The sequence below is a fragment of the Gorilla gorilla genome, chromosome 2 (genome assembly GCF_029281585.2).
Source record: "Gorilla gorilla gorilla isolate KB3781 chromosome 2, NHGRI_mGorGor1-v2.1_pri, whole genome shotgun sequence".
NCBI classification, from domain to species: Eukaryota; Metazoa; Chordata; class Mammalia; order Primates; family Hominidae; genus Gorilla; species Gorilla gorilla.
Window position 1 is genome coordinate 33759768 of NC_086017.1, and position 21343 is coordinate 33781110.

A 21343-nucleotide genomic window follows, 5' to 3' on the forward strand; every position below is an offset into this window, starting at 1 on the left:
ATTGGCTGTCAGCTCCTTGCCCCAAAGGCTGTCCCCTTTCTATGGACACTGGGCAGACACAGGGTGTTTTATCTAGTCTTTGTCTGGAGCAATGATGCTTATTATTAGTCAGCAGAGCCTGCTGCTGGTTTTTAATTTTGAGGGGAGAGATGGGGGAGAACTTCTGTAAGCTATACTACCCCAAAACCAACTGACTACCAGTGATTAGAAAGGAGTGTGGCTTGAAGTTTTTGATTCTCTTTCCAATGAGATGTATATAATTATGGAACTGAAAACTCACAACTAAATGGAAGTCAGAAGTGATCATAGAGTGACAGAGTTTGCCAGGGGTGTTTAGAGTCAGTCCTAGGAGGCAACCTTTAAACATCTGTGAGAGTGCCTAGAAAACAGGGCTCAATTAAAGGAGACTCAACAAAGAAATAAATTACATAATGAAATCCCAGTTATTTGCATAAATTTCTATACTAAATGATATACAGAAGTTCCTTACTTAACCTGTGATTTAATGACCTGAAGTGTACCTCTCTAATAAATTAATCTCGCATAAGGACTGTTTATTATTGTTTGCTACAAAATAACTTCTAGGCCTGTAATCCCAGCACTTTTGGAGGCCGAGGCGGGCGGATCACCTGAGGTCGGGAGTCCAAAACCAGCCTGATCAACATGGAGAAACCCCATTTCTACTAAAAAAACAAAATTAGCCGGGCGTGGTGGTGCATGCCTGTAATCCCAGCTGCTAGAGAGGCTGAGGCAGGAGAATTGCTTGAACCCAGGAGGTGGAGGTTGTGGTGAGCCGAGATGGCGCCATTGCACTACAGCCTGGGCAACAAGAGCAAAATTCCGTCTCAAAAAAAAAAAAAAAAAAGTAACTTCCATAGTTTTAGGAAGAAAACTGGCAGAGAAGATCGCTGGTGCCTCTCATAGGAAAGAGCAAAAACCAGCAGTGTGTTCCACTTTTACTTCTTCCTCTTCCTCTAAAATCTGCTTGATTTCTCTATGCTGGGAGTCAACAACGTTAACATTAATAGAATCACTCCATATGTATTTGTGGGAGGCAGAATAATGGCCCCTCCAATGATGTCCACTCCTAATACTGGAAATCTGTGACTATGTTACATTATAAAACAAAGAGGAATTAAGGTTGCAAATCAGCTGACTTTGAGATGGGGAGACTTCAGGCCTAATGTAATCACAAGGCTCCTTGAGATATGGAAGAGGGAGGCAGAAGAACATGAGAGCCAGAGATCGATGGCTTGATTTTAGTTTGTTAAGACTCTGACCTACAGAACTGTTAAGATCATACCTGTGTATTGTGTTAAGTGCTAAGTTTGTGGTAATTTGTTAGAGCAGTAATAGAAAACAAATACAGTATTGTTCTGCTGTCTGCATTTGTCATTTAATCTCACACACAGAAGTTATTTTCTCTCCTGCCTCATGCCTCCAGAATTCTTCCTCACTGTTGCTGGTTTCTTGTAAATTACTCTATCCCAGTGGTTCTCGATGGGGTAGGGGAACAATTTTGTCCCCCAGGGACATTTGACAATCTCCAGAGACATTTTTGGTTGTCACAACTGGGAAGTGGGTGGTATTGCCACTGGCATCCAGTGGATAGAGGCCAGGGATGCTGCTAAACATACTACAATGCACAGACAGCAAAGAATTGTCCAGCCCAAAATGTCAATAGCACCACTGTTGATCAAACACTGTTGTACATATATATCAGCTTATATCACATATGGGGTTTGGGGATAAGTGTCTACATGCAAAGAATTCCTGTGCCTATCTCCCCCACTCCTACTCCCCACTTTTTTTTTGGTCCTGCTTTTTTATACGTGCATTCTCAAGGGGGTAATATCACCCCTAAGGGGGTAAAAATTGGTTTTTGAGGGATGTCTTAGTCACTTTGTGCTGCGATAACAAATTACTGTAGGCTGGGTGGCTTAAAGAACATTTATTTATCACACTTTTGGAGCTGGAAAGTCCAAGATCAAGGCACCAGTAAGTTGGGTGTCTGGTAAAGGGCCCACTCTCTGCTTCCAAGATGGCGCCTTGGCTGCTGCATTCTCATGTGGCAGAAGAGCAAAAAGGGCCAGGACGCTTCAACATCTTTTACAATGTGGCTAATATCATTCATGAGGGTTCTGCCCTCGTGACTTAATCAACTCCTAAGGGCCCACCTCTTAATACTATCGCATAGTGATTAAGTTTCAATATATTAATTTGGAGGAACACATTCAGACCATAGCAAGAGGTTTCTAAATTTAGCTCAAAGAATGGCAAAGTAATGAACTGAACTTTATATTAGTTCAAAAGAAATGGGGGATGGTTTGTCTGTATGTGTTTATCATTCATTCCTCCCTTCCTTTGTTCCATCACATATATATGCGGAAACTTTTTTCCATAAAGAAAAACTAAATGTCATCTCACCTTTCCTCACCCCCAAACAAACCACTCCAATAAACCAAAACCAAAAGCCAAAAATAATTGTATCCTTATGCTCTGCCATGGGTATAAAGTAAGAAAGCACACATTTTAGGCAGCTGTGGGCGATGCTGTCATAATAATATGTCTCTTGTGATATTGGGAATTTGAATGATTAAACTGAGTATTCAGTTATTTGAATGATGTCATTCTGTTGCAGTTCCTCTGGCTATTCTGCTTTCGTACTGCAAATGTGTTAAAAATTTAAGTCCCAGCTTGAACTTTTCTTTATGCTGAGATCAGCCCTGTGGATTGTCTCATTATACAGTGCCTTCAGGGGTGGCACTTCTGGGCATGCTGGCAGCACTCTCGGGTCAGCAGGAACTATTTCAACTCAGTTTATAAAGCAAAAGAAAGGGATCTGGTTGACCTGCAAGGTCCAACCCTGCAAGAATTAACACTAACCACAGTGGTGATTATTCACAACTTGCCCATCTTCTGAGAAAATAAAGCCTTTTTCAGAGGTATTTTTCCCTCCTTTAAATGAAAGCATCCATTCTTGCTCTCTTGAAAAAAAAACTTACAGAGAATATCAGAAGACTTATTATCTCTGAATGTTTTTAATCTATAGAAGATTGCTTAAGAGATCCATGCAATAAATGATTTCTAAATCCTGAAAGAATGGCAAAATAAGGCTGTGAGGATTGCTCAGCAGGACCTGCTCCAATCCAATCCACCCTCTATTTCCCTTTGTACCTTGAAGGTGATCTTAAAGCTTTCTCAGTTCTTTTTATTTTTATTTTTGAGACAGGGCTTTGCTATGCTGCCCAGGCTGGTCTCAAACACCTGGGCTAAATGGATCCTCCTGCCTCACGAGTTAGGTAAAAACGAAGCAGAAACCATCAGGCTTTAAAAGAATATCAAATTTATAATGAATATTATTGTTAAAAAAAAAAAACCCTGACAATGGCTAAAACTAAACATGGTAAGATTTATTGCCAACTCAAAAATAATAAATTAAATCTTAGCAAAGGGAAAATCTACCAAATTTGATAAGGCAGATGGAAGAAATTAGTTTATGAAAGAAAGGTGTTAATGGCCAAGGTTCTGATTAGACAAAAAAAAAAAAAAAAAAAAATTGATCAATGAATCAACTCTTTTTTCTTTTTCTTTTTTTGTTGAGATGGGGTCTTGTTCTGTCTCCCAGGCTGGAGTGCAGTGGCGTGATCAGGGCTCACTGGAGCCTCTACCACTAACACTTAGGCTCAAGTAATCCTCCAACCTCAGCATCCTAAGGAACTGGCACTATAGGCACGTGTCACTGTGCCCAGCTAATTTTTTAAACATTATTTGCAGAGACGAGGTCTCGCTAATGTTACCCAGACTGGTCTGGAACTTCTGGGCTCAAGTGATCCTCTTCCACCTTGGCTTCCCAAAGTGCTGGGATTACAGGTGTGAGCCATCGCACCTAGCAAGAAGTAAATTTGTTTTCTAGAATGTAGATAAATACATCTATAGATAGATAATTAGTAAAGGCTGATGGTCAGGCACAGTGGCTCACGCCTGTAATCCCAGCACTTTGGGAGGCCAAGGCAGGAGGATTGCTTGAGCTCAGGAGTTCAAGACCAGCCCAGGCAACACAGCAAAACCTCGTCTCTACATTTTTAAAATAATTTTTTAAAAATTAGCCTGGTATGGTGGTGTACACCTGTAGTTCCAGCTTCTTGAGAGGTTCAAGTGGGAGAATTGCTTGAGCCCAGAAATTCGAGGCTGCAGTGAGCTATGATCACGCCACTGCACTCTAGCCTGGGCGACAGAAAGGGACCCTGTCTCAAAAAAAAAAAAAAAAAAAAAAAAGCGGGGTTGGGGAGCTCATTGGTGATAAGCATAATAGGAGTGTTTATTATGAGAATAGCAGGTTTGTCCTAGAGTCTATAGGCAGAAATCCATCCAGGCATGGAAGAAGATCTGGAATCATAAACCCAAGCAATGTGCTCTTTGCATTTAAAATTCTATCCTGTCATATTACAGGGCAGAAATACTGGTCGCTTGAAGGTGTGGCGCAGAAATTCTGAAGGGAAGCAGCCACTAACCTTATATACTTAGTCACATTGGCCTGTAAGCCCTGGAATACAGGGCTGATCAATTTTCTGGTTACTGGCTTTCTAAGCTGATGCTCTCCCAAACTTGAGAGTGCCTCAGAATCACCTGGAGGGCTTGTTAAAATACCAATTACTGGCCCTGCCCTTAGAGTTTCTGATTCATTAAATCTGAGGTAGAGCCCGAAAAACTGCTTTTTCTTTTTCTTTTATTTTTTTTTTGAGACGGAGTCTCCCTCTGTCGCCCAGGCTGGAGTGCAGTGGTGCGATCTCGCCTCACTGCAACCTCTACCTCCTGGGTTCAAGTGATTCTCCTGCCTCAGCCTCCTGAGTAGCTGGGACCACAGGCGCGTGCCATCACACCTGGCTAATTTTCTGTATTTTTACTAGAGATGAGAGTTCCCTGTGTTAACCAGGATGGTCTCAATCTCCTGACCTTGTGATCCACCTGCCTCGGCCTCCCAAAGTGCTGGGATTACAGGCGTGAGCCACTGCGCTACTGCGCCCGGCTGAAAAATTGCATTTCTAAGAAGTTTTCAGGTGATGCTGATGCTGCTGATCCAGTGACCACACTTTGAGAATTATTGGTCTAGGTGACTTTCCCAGTGAGGGAAGAATGCGCTGCACTTGGAGAATTCACCAGTGGAGGAGAGCTCCTGATAAACTGAAGCTGAGTGAAGAGTTGATTGTTGAAAAGGGACCCACCTGGGTCTCTAAGTCTCCTCTAAGCATTGGCGACAAGGTAGGATAGAAAATTTAGGAGAGGCCTGGGGTGGTGTAATCCCAGCACTTTGGGAGGCTGAGGTGGGCAGATCACTTGAGGCTAGAGTTCGAGACCAGCCTGGCCAATGTGGCGAAACCCTGTCTCTACAAAAAATACAAAAATTTGCCAGGCGTGTGCCTGTAGTCCCAGCTACTCGGGAGGCTGAGGCACGAGAATCACCTGAACCCGGGAGGAGGAGAGATGGAGGGCCATAGACTCTGTCTGGAAAAAGAAAAAGAAAAAAAGAAAAGAAAAGAAAAAGAAAAGAAAACTTAAGAGAATGGTCAGTTAATGAACTCATGCTAGGAGAGATTGCACTGCTGGGAGGAATTCTCACTGAAGTATTTTCAAAAGAATAAACAGGAAGATTGAATGGGAAAATTTGTTTGTCAGAAATGTATATTGTTCCTTTAGATAGCATGCCCTGTTGTTAGGGCAAGTTTTGTGTTTGATGTTTTTTTTCCCCTCACCCCAGGGAAAAAGTAGGATCTCTTTTTTTAACTGTGACCGAGAGTATTGAAAATAATGAGGCATTTCATATAGCATTTTTTATTTATTGAACTGTCATGCAACTTTTCTTATTTTCTTTCTTACTTTTTAAAAAATATCTGTTTAGTATGTTATTAAATCAATGCAGCACTTAAAAAAATTCAACTAGGGTTTCCAGGTGACATTAGATATTTTTTCCACTCTATTCAATGAAGTATCTTGGCCAGATGGTTTCTGTTGTTGATTGTTTTGGATTTTTATATATACATTATTGTGTAGACTGCACTCATTACATGTAGACATAACCCTTTTACCTACTAGATTCTTCTCCAAATGAACGAAAAGATATTAGATATTATTAAGATTGGACAATAAGAGACTCAGAATAGGCAAGAAACTGGGTCTATATCTGAAATATCATTTTACTGACCTTCAGCTCCACAGAGAATAAGCTCCTCAAAAATAGAGTGGAACCATTATGTGGAGTGGGGGCTTTTCTGTATCCACTTCTTATCTGACTTTCATTCTTTCTCTGGAGCATCCATTCTCCCTATCCTAACACTTAGAAAAATACTTCCAGGGTGGAGAGGATAAAACCCTCTCATTGAGAAGTACAGTATCTTTTTTTTTTTTTTTCTTGAGACAGGGTCTCATATTGTTGCCCAAGCTGGAGTGCAGTAGTACGATCACCACTCACTGCAGCCTCTATCTCCCAGGCTCAAACGATCCTCCCATCTCAGCTGCCTGGGTAGCTGGGACCTTGGGCAGGAGCCACCACACCCAACAAATTTTTTAATTTTTTATAGAGACGGGGGGTCTCACTGTGTTCCCCAGGCTGGTCTTGAACCCTTGGGCTTAGGCCATTCTCCTGCCTCAGCCTCCCAGAGTGTTATGATTACAGGTGTGAGCCACCATGCCCAGCCATGTTAAAATTTTAACAAAGTAATGTGGTCCTTGAGTCAGGGTGCACTGTATATGTGTGTGATTCTTTAAAACTGTTCCCTTTTGAAAATGATAGTTGCAAGAATATATTCCATCTCTTATGCTATTCAAGATATGACCTTGATGCTCCTGTTATAAAGAGATGAGGTCCCTGTCCCCTATCCTTGGATCTGGGTGTGCTTGTGACTCCCTTTTAACCAATAATGCAGCAAAATTCATGCCACATGTCTTCTGAGGCATGATCAGAAAAGGTGATGCAACTTCTCCCTTATCCCATGGAACACCTGCATTGGAGCCCTGAGCTGCTCTGTAAGCAGTCTGACTGCCCTGAGGCTGCCATGTTGTGAGGAAGTCCAAAGTAGCCCCCATGTAGAGATCCTGTGGAGAAGCCCTGTGACTACCTAAAGAGGGAAGTGCCCAGCTAGCTCCTAGCAGCTCCAACTCCCTGCTGTTTCAGCTCCACCCACTGTCTGATTGCCAAGAGACCCTGAGCCAGAAATGCCCAGCCAAGAGCTTCCAGGCTTCATCATAGATAACAAAATAATGCTGTTATCTTAAGTCACTAAGTTATGGGGTGATTTGTTATAATGCAATAGTTGACTGGAATGTTCCCTAAAATTGGTGAGAATGATTCAAAACAATTCTATCAGTGAGGTTTCCTTAGTTACAAACAGGAGAAACTGACTCTGGCTAATTGAACAAATGTATACGATAAATGACCAAATCAAGAAATGAGAAAAATAAGATAAAAATAAAATGGAAGGATGTAGATCAAGATAAAGAGCAGAAATCAATGAAACAAAAATAATTTAGTGAATCAATAAAGCAAAAAATTAGGCCATTGAAAAAGTTAACAAAGTAAATAAAAGTTTTGTAGGACTGATCAAGAAAGAAAAAGCACAAATAAATAAAATTAAGAATGGGAAACCAGGCCAGGAACGGTGGCTCATGACTTGTAATCCCAGCACTTTGGGAGGCCAAGTTGGGCGGATCATGAGGCCAGGAGTTCGAGAACAGCCTGACCAACATGGTAAAACCCCGTCTCTATTAAAATACAAAAATTAGCTGGGCATGGTGGCATGTGCCTGTAATCCCAGCTACTCAGGAGGCTGAGGCAGGAGAATGGCTTGAACCCAGGAGGAGGTGGAGGTTACAGTGAGCTGAGATCGTGCCACTGCACTCCAGTCTGGGTGACAGAGCGAGACTCTGTCTCAAAAAAAAAAAAAAAAAAAAACAAAAAACAAAAAAGGGAAACTGTAGAGTTGATATCAATCAAAGAGATAAGAGGATACAAACAACTGTATTCCATTAAATGTGAAAGTTTATACAACATGGACAAACTCCTAGAATAATAATTTATCAAACTGATTCAGGAAGACAAAGAAAGCCTCTAAATCTGTAATGATGAATTTGGTTGCCACATGTGGCTATTGACACTTGAAATGTGACTACAGCAACTAAGGAATGAAATTTTGGATTTTATTTCATTTTAACTAATTTAAATTTAAATTTAAAAACTGACCAGGTGCGTAGGCTCACACCTGTAATCCTGGCACTTTGGGAGGCTGAGGTGGGAGGACTCCTTGAGGCCATGAATTCAAGACTAGCCTGGCAACACAGAAAGACTCCCATCTCTATACAAAAAAAAAAAAAAAAAAAAAAATTACTGGGGTGTGGTGGTACACACCTGTGGTCCTAGCTAATTGAGAGGCTGAGGTGGGAGCATCTCGAGCCCATGAGTTTGAAGCTGTAATAAGTTGTATGATTGCACCACTGTACTGCAGCTGGGGCGACAAAGCCAGACCTGTTTCTAAAAAAAAAATTAAAAAAACTGCAACAGTGTGAATTTTTTTTTTCATTAAACACAACTTGACAGTTTTGGTTGGGCTGTATTTAACTTTAACCACTACATCTCATAAGCTATTATTATTGCATTGTAGTGTGTGTGCTGGAGTTGTGTACTGTTTTCAGCATTGCCCACAAACATCACTGATCTTGTTGGTGTCAATGGATTGATTCAGTTTGAATTAGTGTTTTCTATGCACAGATGTAATAGTGGAATGTGTTTATTTGAATATTTTATGAAGACATCAAATAAGACATAATTTACATAGTGATACATAAATCGTAATATAAATTTTTATTATTTTGTTATAACAAAATCATTTTTCTAGTTAAAAATTAAGTACAGACAAAGTTTTAAATTTAAAATAAAGACATATTATTGAGGCAGAATTGTGGAGAAATATAGAAGCTAATACCTGAATGGAAGGGTAAAGAAAAAAATAGCCTGGAAGAAGGTACGTCACAAATGTCATGATGAACGGCAACTGCAATTTGCTGTGTCACAGCAAACTGCCAGAGCTATTTGTTGCTATGTGATGATGTCGCTGCTCTGAGACAAACATGCTTGGGAATTTTTGTGTTTTAAATGTCTCTGTTTTCATTTCTAATAAGTAGATCTTGATATAGTCCACAAAAAAAGTACTTTGCGGTCTTCAACAATTTTAAGAGTGCAGAGTTCTGAGATCAAAAGTTTGAGAACTGCTGATCTAGGGCATAGAAAAGGCAATTTAAGTGGCATGTTATTTCGGTATTAGGAGCTAGCAGGACTTATTGGAACATTTTAAAATGAGGAATGACCTTAAATGTTTTTAATTGGCCTTATCTTTAATAGACTTCATCTTTCTCTTTTTTTCCTAATGCCCCTCCTTCATCTAGGTCCTCATACTGCAGTGCGCCACTTGGCCTATCTTACTTGAGTTTGGGATAAGAGGACTCTTAACATTTAGGCTCTTCTTTCCTTTATTCATATCTAGATGGACCTATCTTGTGTTGTTTTGCAGGCTCTGTTAATTGTATGTAAGGGCTAATGAGGTAGCTTTCCTAGAAAGTAATTTGCATTTTTAACAGATAACTTTTGAAGACACAGTCACTTCATTCAACAGTTATTTTGGTCAGAATGAGGAAGGTGGAGTAGGTAGAATTCCACTATGAATATTCTGAGAATCCCAACAGACTAAGCCATAGACACCACAGGATTAATAAATGAGGCTCCTTGGAATGACAGCAGCAAAAGGCAATTTCCACTGCAGCTACAGCACGCTGGGTACTGCCCAACCAGAGGACGCTCCTGAGCATCCTCCTCTGGCACTGAGGAGCCCAGCGAATTTCCAGTGGCCAGTGGTGTGGCTGGTGACTGACTTGGGTTATAGTTCTATAGCCTCTACTAGTTACTTGCAAAGTCTCATAGGAAGAAGGCAGCCTCTAAAAAACGCTGAGGCTCATAGACACTAATATTATTTTATAGACATTATCATTGAAGAGAGGGTCTTAAAGATATCCTTTGCAATGGCTATTTTTCACTTACATTCTTCTTTTCAAATTTAAATAGTGGTAACCTCTTATACATTTTTAAATAGTCTTTATTTATTTATTTATTTATTTATTTATTTATTTATTTTTTTTTTTGAGACAGAGTCTCACTCTGTTGCCTAGGCTGGAGTGCAGTGGCATGATCTCAGCTTACGATAAACTCTGCCTCCCGGGTTCAAGGGATTCTCGTGACTCAACCTCCCTAGTGGCTAGGATTACAGGTGTGTGCTACCACATCCGGCTAATTTTTGTATTTTTAGTAGAGACAGGGTTCTGTCATGTTGGCCAGGCTGGTCTTGAACTCCTGGCCTCAAGAGATCCGCCTGCCTTGACCTCTCAAAGTGCTGGGATTACAAGCGTGAGCCACCACGCCTGGCCTAGAGCAGTACTGTGAACTTCAGAGTTCCCAAGCACCTCCTGCCTCCACAAACGCACAGCTTCTCCCACTATCAAACATCCGGCAACACAGTGGTACATTTGTCACCACTATCGAACCTACACTGATACATCATTCAAAGCCATAGTTTACTTGTTTATTTTATTTTTTTGAGACAGAGTTTTGCTCTTGTTGCCCAGGCTGGAGTGCAACGCCACGATCTCGGCTCACCGCAACCTCCGCCTCCCAGGTTCAAGCGATTCTCCTGCTCCACCCTCCATATTAGCTGGGATTACAGGCATGTGCCACCATGCCCGGCTAATTTTGTATTTTTAGTAGAGACGGGGTTTCTCCACGTTGGTCAGGCTGGTCTCAAACTCCTGATCTCAGATGATCCGCCCTCCTCGGCCTCCCAAAGTGCTGGGTGAGCCACCGCTCCCGGCCTCAAAGCCATAGTTTACATTAGGATACACTTCTTTTTTTTTCGAGATGGGATCTCCTCACTCTGTCACCCAGACTGGAATGCACTGGGGAGATCATGACTTACTGCAGCCTCAACCTCCCAGATCAAGAGATGCTCCTGCATCAAGCCTCTTGAGTAGCTGGGACTACAGGTGCACACCACCAAACCCGGCTAATTTTTGTATTTTTTGTAGAGATGGAGTTTCGCCATATTGCCCAGGCTAGTCTCCGATTCTCCAATACCTGGGCTCAATGATCCTTCCACATCAGTCTCCCCAAGTGCTGGGATTCCAGGTGTGAGCCACTGCGCCCAGCCAGGGCTCACTCTTGAAGTTGTAGGTTCTAGTTTTGACAAATGTGTAAAAACATATATTCACCATTATAGCATCATACAGAATACTTTCCCTTCCCTAAAAATCCTCTGTGCTCTATTCATCCCTCCTTCCCCTCTAGCCTTTAGTAACCACTGATCTTTTTACTGTCTCAGGTTTTGCCTTTTCTACTTTTTTTTTTGAGACAGAGTTTCGCTCTTTTTGCCCAGGCTGGAGTGCAATGGCGCGATCTCGGCTCACCGCAACTTCCGCCTTCCGGGTTCAAGCGATTCTCCTGCCTCAGCCTCCAGAGTAGCTGGGATTACAGGCATGCGCCACCACCCCTGCTAATTTTGTATTTTTAGTAGAGATGGGGTTTCTCCATGTTGGTCAGGCTGGTCTTGAACTCCCGACCTCAGGTGATCCACCCGCCTTGGCCTCCCAAAGTGCTGGGATTACAGGCGTCAGCCCCCGCGCCCAGCCCAGTTCTGCCTTTTCTAGAATGTCGTATAGTTGGAATCATACAGTACACAGCCTTTTTAGAGTGGTATATCCTCTTTTATGATTTCTTTTCTGCCTTCTAGACTGTTCATATTAACCTCATTTTACCTGTGTAGAAGTAGATGGTAGTTGATACATGAAAAAGCAAGCAAGCTACAAAGTGTGGCCTGGGGAACTCTTGCATCAGCATCACACGAGGGTGATAAATTCCAGAAGTAGGGAAGAATAGAGGGCTACCGTGATTAGGGAACTGTGTTTAGAAGGGTTTGGGTATCAAGACAGCCTTGGAAAGAGAAGCAGGACCCACATCTGTGCAGGGCGAAGCAGGTCAGGTTAAGTCGTTGAATTTTTTCAAAGTGTAACACGAAGCCATTGGAGGGTTTTCAGCAGAGTAATCAGATCTTATTTACATTTTAAAAATAATCCTTCGACTGCTGGGGAGAAGTGACTGTAGGAGGACCCAAGAAGCACTCTCCTAGTTAGGGAACCAGAGCAGTAGCTGAGGCAAGAGATAATGGTTTGCTCTAGCAATACCAACGGTGAGAAACAGGGATTGAACATATTTTGAAGGTAGAATAGCTCAGACTTGCTAATGGATTGAATGGAGAATAAAAGGCAGTGAGAGTGTTAGGAGAGAAACATAATTTTGCTGGCTTCAGGAACTTGCAGATTTACCAAAATAGTAAATATTGATATGGTGAAGAAACCTGGGGGTGGGGAAATAGGGTGTTGCACATGTAAATATGTCTTCCACGTGACATTTTCCCCACATTCTATAGTGAAGAATTTCAGAGCAAACTGGAAAGAGTTTTACAAGCAACACCCATATCCCCATCGCCTAAGTTTAACATCTTACTATATCATCTATTCATGCCTCTATCAGCCCATCTTACTTCAGCAATGCGTTTAAATTGCGGGCATCAATGCACTTTCCTCAGAATTCACCTCAGCACGCATACAATTTATGTCTAGCTTTTTTCTTTTGATCTAAAATTTACATTCAAGGTGAAACGCCCAGATCTTGACTGCACATTAGCTGAGTTCGGACACACGCGTACACCCGTCTAAAATCTGAGATGCAAAAAAGCGGCATAATCAAACTGGCTGCTGGATGTAGGAATCTGCAGATTAGAAGAGAGGTCTTGACTTGAAATATAAATCTGGAAATCACAAGAACATAGGTCTACTTAAGCTATGAGATTGGATAAAATCACCTAGAGGGTGCAGAGGGAAAGGGAAGGGTCTGTGCCCTCAGAGACCAGCGTTTGGAGGTCGGTCGGGTGGGAGCGGGGGGGTGGGGGGCGCAGGGGTTGAGCAAGCCCGAGCCAGCCGGCCCAGCCGGGGTCCTGAGAAGCACCCTTGCTCGGCGCCAAGCCACCGCTTTGACCTAAGAGCCACCAGGTTGGGGGGCAGGGCTGGGGAGCAGGGCGTGGAGGGGACTCCCGGCCAGAGGCGGGAAGGGCAGCCGGGAAGAGAGGAAAGAGGAGGAGGAGGGGAGGAATATGCGGCGGAGGGAAACGGAGAAGAGGTTTACGGCACGGAGAGCAAAAACGAAGGAAGAGGAGGGGCTCGGCAAGGAGAAGGAAGGGGAGAAGGGGGAAGCGCAGGAGAAAAGGAGAGCCGGGGAGCCGGGAAGCGGGCGGGAGGGAGGGAGGGGAGCGGCGGGGCGGAGTCGCCGCAGCGGCCGGCCGAGGGCGGGCGGAGGGAGGGGGTGTGTGCGCGGGTCACATGGTCGCGGCTGCCCTCCCCGTCAGCCGCCCTCGCCGCCGCGGTGCGCTGGCTGCAGGAAGCTGCCGCGCCGCTGCTTTTGTTGTCAGGGACCCCGCGAGGAGCGCCGCTCGCCGGCCGCCGCCACCCTCTCTCGCTGCAGCCTGCTGTGCGCTGCACGGCCTGGGGCCCGGGTGCCCCGCCCGCTCTGCCCATGAGGGGGCCCCGCGACCACCGCTGCTTCCAGCCCGGGGTGGCGCGGCGCTGAGGCGGCGGCGGCGGCGCTGCCCCCTCTGCGGGAAGCGGGTGGCCCCGGCCGCCTCCGCGAGGGCACCATGGAGGTGAATGCGGGTAAGAGCCGGACTGCGGCGGGTGGGGGATGGCCGGAGGGAGCGCTCGGAGCCCGCGGGGCACTTTGGGGGGCGGCGGCAGGGGGTGTCCCCATGGCCGGTGGGGCGGGGTGGGCTGCTGCGCGCCGCGTGTCCGCCTCTGGCTCGGTTCTCATCGCCCCCCGGGCCGCCCGGCGCCCGCCCTCTTGTCTCCCTGCAAAGCCGCAGCGCGGCCTGGCGGCGCCCGGCCCGGCCCCCCCCTCACATGGCCCGGCCGCGCGAGCCACGTGCGCGCTGTGTTTACGTTCGGCGGCGCGCGGGCGCCGGTTGGCTGGGCGGGCGCGTGACGCGGCATTACATAATGGGCGCTGAGGCGGCGGCGGCGGGCGGGGACACGTGAGGCCGCTCGGCTCCCTGACCCACATTCCCCGGGGCCGCAGGGACACGTGGGGGCGGGGGCGCGCGCGCGCGCGCTGGCTGGGAGCGCCGCAGCCTCCCGGGAGGCTCCGCCCCTTTGGAAGCCTCGGGGCAGTGACGTCGCCGCGATTCCCTCCTCCCCCGCGGGGTTGCACACTGCGGAGGAGGCCGCGCGTGCGCGCTCGCCGAGCCCCCGTGGCGGGGCGTCCCCGAGGCGGGCGCTGACACCGCAGTGCACCGGACGCCGCACGCTCTTTTCGCGACGTGACCCCAAGGCGCGGACCCCGCGCAAACCAAACGAACCGGCGCCTGGGGAGGCTGGTAGCTGCATACCTTGCAGATTCCGAGGAGGAAGTGCTGGGCGAGGGCGTGCTGCAGGCCGGAGGAGGCGCCTCGGGGAAGGCCTGGGGCTTTCCCGAAGGGATACGCTCGAAGGAGCTCTGAGGTGCTTCGATCCCGAGCGACGCCCCTGTTAGGATGCCGCCTGTTTACAAAAAAAATCGTTTTCTCTAGGACGCGTCCTGTCTCATACACCCACAGTCTTAAAAACTGCTTCCAGATGCCTTCGGACTGGAGTTTTCCAGTAAACGGGTCACACCTGCAGCTGAGCGTGCAGCTCACGTATGGTCAGGATGACTCAGGTGATCATAGGTGACTCCAACACCATATGTAAGACTGGCCATTCTTCATTTAAATAAAAAAAAAATTAACCTGTGGGTCGCTGACTTTTCCTGAATCTGATCAAGAGAATTTGGCTTTATAAATATTTTTCTTGTCACATTTTGTTACATTGCAACGGAACAACAGGGTGCTCTTCCCTCCTTTTGTCTGCCCCAAATGATGAGGTAGATCTGAAGTGAGTGAGGTTATGGAAACAGCCAGCTTTTGTTTTATTTTTTGAGTTGTAATGTGCCTCTAAGAATCTTGCCTCGATAACAAGTGTATTGTGAACTTTTCACCAAGAGTAAAAATAAAGTCACTTTCTAATTGTGTTTTATTTACGTATTTTTAGAATTTACTTATTTTTTTTAACCTGTTGCCTCACAAAAATCTGGATCTAATTGTGTTTTGATTACCTAATTGGCCTACTTAGCCTTTGAGGGTATTTTTAAAATTTTCTGAGTTTATCATAGAATTAAACTTCTACATGTTAGAATTCAGAGGTGATCAGGGTGAACCTCTTCTAACCCACCTTTAGCATGAATTCTAATAGCTTTAGTAACCTCATAAGGGCTGGCTCAATTACGAAGTTTTTCTCTGGTTTGAGCCCTTTTCCAATACTTCGCTGATCGAAATCTTGCCTCGTGGAGCTACACATTATAAAAATTCCTCCGGATGAATGTTGACCATCCCCTTCCCCCTTAAGTTCTTCCATTTACAGTTCTCATCTCTTTGTCCTTGCCCAGCATTGTTTTTTCTGATCACTCATCATCCTTGTTGCCCTTTGGGATGGAGCACCCAGAAGTGAACAGGCTCTTGTGGAAGTGGTTGGATGATTATCAAGTTCCAAGTTGCTCTCTTTGTCTTGAATCCTGTTGCAAATGAGTTCCCTGGCAGGCTTAGTATTTTTGGCATGTTGCTTTGCTGACTCACAGTAACCTTGCAGTCAACTAGGACCTTTCACGTGAACTATTATGAAGTTAGATTTCATTCATTGTGCAGATAATTGCATGACTTGAAGTGTAGGAATTTGCAATGACCATTCTTAAAATTTCTCTCATTCATTTGGCCTTAAGTTCAAAGCTGTTACAAGCTGTTACCCACCATGTTTACAGTTTCTGCCATCTATCTGTAAGCAGGAAGTCTAATAAGAATTGCCTTTAACTGGCTAGGCACAGTGGCTCACGCCTGTAATCCCAGCACTTTGGGAGGCTGAGCCGGGTGGATCCCCTGAGGTAAGGAGTTCGAGACCAGCCTGGCCAACATGGTGAAACCCCGTCTCTACTAAAAGGACAAAAATTAGCCGGGCGTGGTGGTGGGCTCCTGTAATCCCAGCTACTCATGAGGCTGAGCAGCAGAATAGCTTGAACGTGGGAGGTGAAGGTTGCAGTGAGCCGACATCGCGCTACTGCACTCCAGCCTGGGCGACAAGAGCGAGACTCCCATCTGAAAAAAAAAAAAAAAAGCCTTTTAACTTTCGAATTTTTGTAAACATTGACCAAGATGGGGCCAGATTCAGTGCTGTGTGGCACACCTCTACCCTTCCCTCTAGTTTGGTATCAGTTGACAAACATTCAACCGGTGATCCTGTAATCTTACTGTCCTTCATAACATTTCTATGTCTGCTCGCCCCATGAGTAACAAGTGAAAACAGTGGAGTGAAAGACTTAGAAAAAAATTGGAGAGGTGGAGCAAAGAAATCTTTCCTTGGAGCAAGGAAAAGCAAGAATTGAAGAAAAGTTGCTCTACTGGTCAGTAGGGTTAAGAGATTCAAAAGGTAGTGTGGAAATAACCTACAAAGAAACCACTGGATCCTTAACACACATTAAAAAATGAGGTGAATAATGGGTAGGGAGGATTAGTTACTTTGGTTTGAACCATTCTGTTGGAACTCTTCTAGTATAATGATGACAAAAAAATAATCATCAGCTTCTTACTCTGTGCCAGGCCTTTTACATGTGTTCCTCATGTTAATTCCATGAAGGAAGGTGCCGTTGCCACCATCTTAATGATGAGGGGCTAAGTAAATTGAAGCTAAATAACTTACTCAGGCAAATAGTAGAGCCAGAATTTGAATCCACGAAATTTACTTGGCAACACAAACTGTTAACTACTGTGCTATAATGTACTTTAGCCTGCATAATATTTGAAGATTTATACGCAACTTGGTGGTCCTGTCTTCTTGAGGGTGAAGGAGATACTGCATGTGTATGGATCCCCACTCAATTTGCAGTGATACATGTAGGTTATAGCTGGTGGAAAAGGATAGTCATCTGCAGGGCCTCCCAGTTTCATCAGTCCTCTCTTTAGTCATGCTGGCTTATTTCCAGACATTAGATTACACCTCGACCTCCCTTCTCCAGTAATTTACATGGAGATAAAAATAATGTCTATTTTATAAAATAAGACCGATTTGGCTGGGCATGGTGGCTCATGCCTGTAATCCTAGCAATCTGGGAGGCTGAGATGGGCAGATCACCTGAGGTCAGGAGTTCGAGACCAGCCTGGCCAACATGTGAAACCCTGTCTCTACTAAAAATACAAAAATTAGCCGGGTGTGGTGGCGGGTGCCTGTAATCCCAGCTACTTGGGAGACTGAGGCAGGAGAATCGCTTGAACCCAGGAGGCGGAGGTGGCTGTGAGTCGAGATCACACCATTGCACTCCATCCTGGGTGACAGAGCGAAACTCCGTCTGGAAAAAAAAAAAACACAAAAAACATACCATTTATTTTTGTGTCACCCTATTTAAAAAATGTCTCTTTTGATAATTTAAACAGTCTTTAATTCCCCACTGAGATATTGCAACCTTGGATGTGTTTGCCCCTATTGATCTCTGCCCTCTTTAGTATGATCCTCAGCAGTCACAATCATTTGTATGAAACATTGCTCCTAATAACATAGGTGTTTCCCCAGTTGGCCTATAAGGCATTTTAGGGAAAGGACCATGCTGTTCTCTGGAGCCCTGACACCTAGGACACAATTGGAATTTTAGTGCTTCAGTTAGATCTACTCTACCACCCTTTGAGTAGAAATTATTTATAACACTTTTAAAATGAGGAAACTAAAGCTTCTTGGTGACAAAATGTTTTGTTCTAAGTCACAAGGCAGAAAAGTACAGTCATGACTTGAAGTCAAACATAATCTCCAGGATGGTGGACAGAGGAAGTGTGAGGGTTTTGATGATGGACAAGTGTAGAAAATGGGTAAGAAGACCCCAATATATGCAGGAATATCAGTGCTTCCTAGCAGTACAAAATTGGATATTGACTTAAGGCTTGTCTGAAGTTGACCACTGGGTAAGCCCTAGCCTGGGAACCTGGCCCAGGTCCAGGGTCCCTTTCAACTGAAAATAGAGAAGACTGCTTCAGCTAATTTTAGCTCAGGGTTTCAAAGAGGTACATACTGCCTGTTTCTTGGAGGTGTTGGGACTTGCTGGTTTGGGGATTTTTACTCTTCTTACTTTATCATCAAAAACAGTGTATGAAAAAAGCACTTTAATAATCCTTATGAACGCCATTTCATTTCAGTCTTGTAATAAGTGGCAGATATTCCAATTTTATAGAAGACGACTCAGGTTTAGAAAGATTGAAAGTGACTTGCTTGCTCAGGTCTTCTCACCAAATAAAGTTTGTACTCTGGAATTGGACAACCTTGACTTTAAACTCTGGCCTGCCACTTAGTGGCTGGCTTATCCTCTCTGAGCTCCTTGTTTACAAAAATGATTTGATGAAAGTTAATTCACAGAGTTCTTCTTGTGAGGATGAAATTGTGTCATTCTATTCCTGACATCCAGTAGGTACTTGGTGACTTGTAGTTTCACTTTCCTTTCTTCATTAGGTTGAGGAACTACTAGATGTGCTCCTTTTCTTCTAAGAAATTAAAATTTAACCCATTTGGGTTGCTATCAGTCAGGTTCATAGATGGGTGTCTAGTAGCAAGAATAGATGCCAAGACAACTAAATCAATATTGAAGGTCTTGCTAGGAGAATGCAGCTACTTCTAGATGGGTCTTCTTTGATTTTCTGGTGCCTGGCACAGATGCTTGTTTTCTGAAGACAGGAATTGGATCTTTGCTGGATTGATAATAGCCCAGTAGTTTCTTTTAGGTTGGATATTGAAGCTTTTGCAAAGGAAATTGTTTTTTGGTTAATTAATTATGACACAGTCCATTGCCCCATCAGTGCTTGCAACCAATTTTTAAGCCATCTGCATAGCTCTAATTTCTTTTCTTTTCTTTTTCTTTCTTTTTATTTTTTTTTTGAGATGGAGTTTTCACTCTTGTTGCCCAGGCTGGAGTGCAATGGTGCCATCTCGGCTCACTGCAGCCTCCGCCTCCCGGGTTCAAGTGATTCTCCTGTCTCAGCCTCCTGAGGAGCTGGGATTACAGGCATGCGCCACCACACCTGGCTAATTTTGTATTTTTAGTAGAGATGGGGTTTCTCCATGTTGGTCAGGCTGGTCTCTAACTCCCGACCTCAGGTGATCCGCCTGCGTCGGCCTCCCAAAGTGCTGAGGTTACAGGCGTGAGCCACTGTGCCCGGCCAGCTCTAATTTCTAAAAGTTTATTTCTTAGCTAAGGTAGTCAGCAGATCTTGTGAACATAAATGACTGAAAATGGGGGCCCTAGGAAAGTCTTACTTCCAAGGAAAAACATCACTTTCTTATCTTTTATTTTCCTGAGATGTTAGATGTGAATTTAGTACTTAAGACACTATTTTAGAGAAGACAAATAGCTGTGAGATCTTCCTTTGGAATTTCATTGAGGACTAAGAATATTTGTCTTTGTAAAGTGTCCTATTGTGAGTGGAGACATCTGTGAAAAAGTAGCAGTGTGCTAATACCTGGAATTTTTAATGTGGACTTAAGATCTCTAAAGTTATATAAAGACAGCACAATGGTTTTATCCAGTAAAATGACACTGGCTAGGTTTCTAGGTTAAGTTGGTTTCTCTTTGGATTCACAGGGTATTAATGATATTCTGGCGGTTGTATCGATGAAAACATCAATGTTTAAAACTGTGGGCCAATTTGTGTTTGAATTCACTGATTGTAGCCATTTTGAAACTTCAATGTGCAAATAATTGCTTGGAGAGCTTGTTAAAATTGCACGTTCCTGAGGATGTGTTCTCGTCTGGGCAGGGCCTTGGAAACATGTATTCTGAAAAAGCACCAGCTAGTTTTGAGGATATGTATTTTACATAATTTCTCTGGGTGATGAAAATAAACTCGAAGTTGGGAATCTTTCTTCTTGTGTTTGTAGTTTTGGAGTTTTTAGATTTTAGAATGAATGGTAGATGAAAACTACCTTGGTCGCTTTGTCTTCCAGGGAGCACAGATGAAGTAGTTGGCTTGTGGCAGTGTTCTTCAAACTTGGATGTGCATCAGAATCACCAAGAGGGCTTATTAAAGTTTCTGATCCAGTAGATCTGGAGCGGAGCCTGATAATTTGCATTTCTAACAGATTCTGGGTGATACTGATGCCCCTAGTCCAGGGCCCACACTTTGAGAGGGTTGGTTTGTAGTTAGGGACCATGTTGCAGGAAAAATATTAATTGCAGGATTAATTAAGGTGAGATGCACATAGCAAGAGAGCATATGGACAGTGGGTTTAACTGGGAAGAGCAGATTTGCACCTCTCACCTCATGATCGATTCCAGGCATAGGCTTCATGAATAAAACAGTGGATGGAATTGTCTACGTTAGTGATATTTTTGTCTTAAAAATCAAGTGCATATAGTTGAATTTATGTATGTTAAATTTGTGTCTGGGCTGGGGACGGTGGCTCACACCTGTAATCTCAGCACTTTGGGAGGTGGAGGCGGGTGGATTATCTGAGGTCGGAAGTTCGTGACCAGCCTGGGCAACATGGTGAAACCCTGTCTCTACTAAAAAAAAAAAACAAAAACCAAAAACAAAAATTAACCAGGCGTGGTGGCGGGCGCCTGTAGTCCCAGCTATTCAGGAGGCTGAAGGAGGAGAATCGCGTGAACCCGGGAGGCGGAGGTTGCAGTGAGCTGAGGTTGTGCCACTGCACTCCAGCCTGGACAACAGAGCGAGACTCCATCTCAAAAAAAAAAGAAATCGTGTCTGATGAAAAACATTGTGTGTTTCATGGCATAGTAGGCACCTGTTTTATCTTCCCTTCTGGGTTGCACTCAAACCCCTTGAGAGTTGTGGTTGTGCTTTCCTCCTCAGAGGGTTTGTTTCTTAGCCTCAATATATATAATTGGTGCTTAAAAACACATCTGATATCTACTACATGACAGACTAAAAGTGACTCTAAATTTCTCTGCCTGTTTTTTTTTTCTTGCCTAAAGACGGAAGTGTCTGTCTTTTTGGGATTGTTTTGGCCTCAGCATTTTGCTGTGTGGATTTTTGTTTAAAAATGATTGATAGGCCGGGCGCGGTGGCTCACGCCTGTAATCCCAGTACTGGGAGGCCAAGGTGGGTGGATCACCTGAGGTCAGGAGTTCGAGACCAGTCTGACCAAC

The 21343-nt window shown here is 44.3% G+C and overlaps 1 protein-coding gene across 1 annotated transcript in view; it reads left to right on the forward strand.

The window, feature by feature from the left end:
- Positions 1-13457: 13457 nt before the first annotated feature.
- The window catches only part of NR1D2 (nuclear receptor subfamily 1 group D member 2), a 35368-nt gene continuing 27482 nt past the window's right edge, over positions 13458-21343 (forward strand). Inside the window, exon 1 of the mRNA XM_004033727.5 lies at positions 13458-13797. Within this exon, the coding sequence (XP_004033775.1) occupies positions 13782-13797 (16 nt within the window). The 5' untranslated portion in view covers positions 13458-13781. The remainder of the gene's footprint in view (positions 13798-21343) is intronic.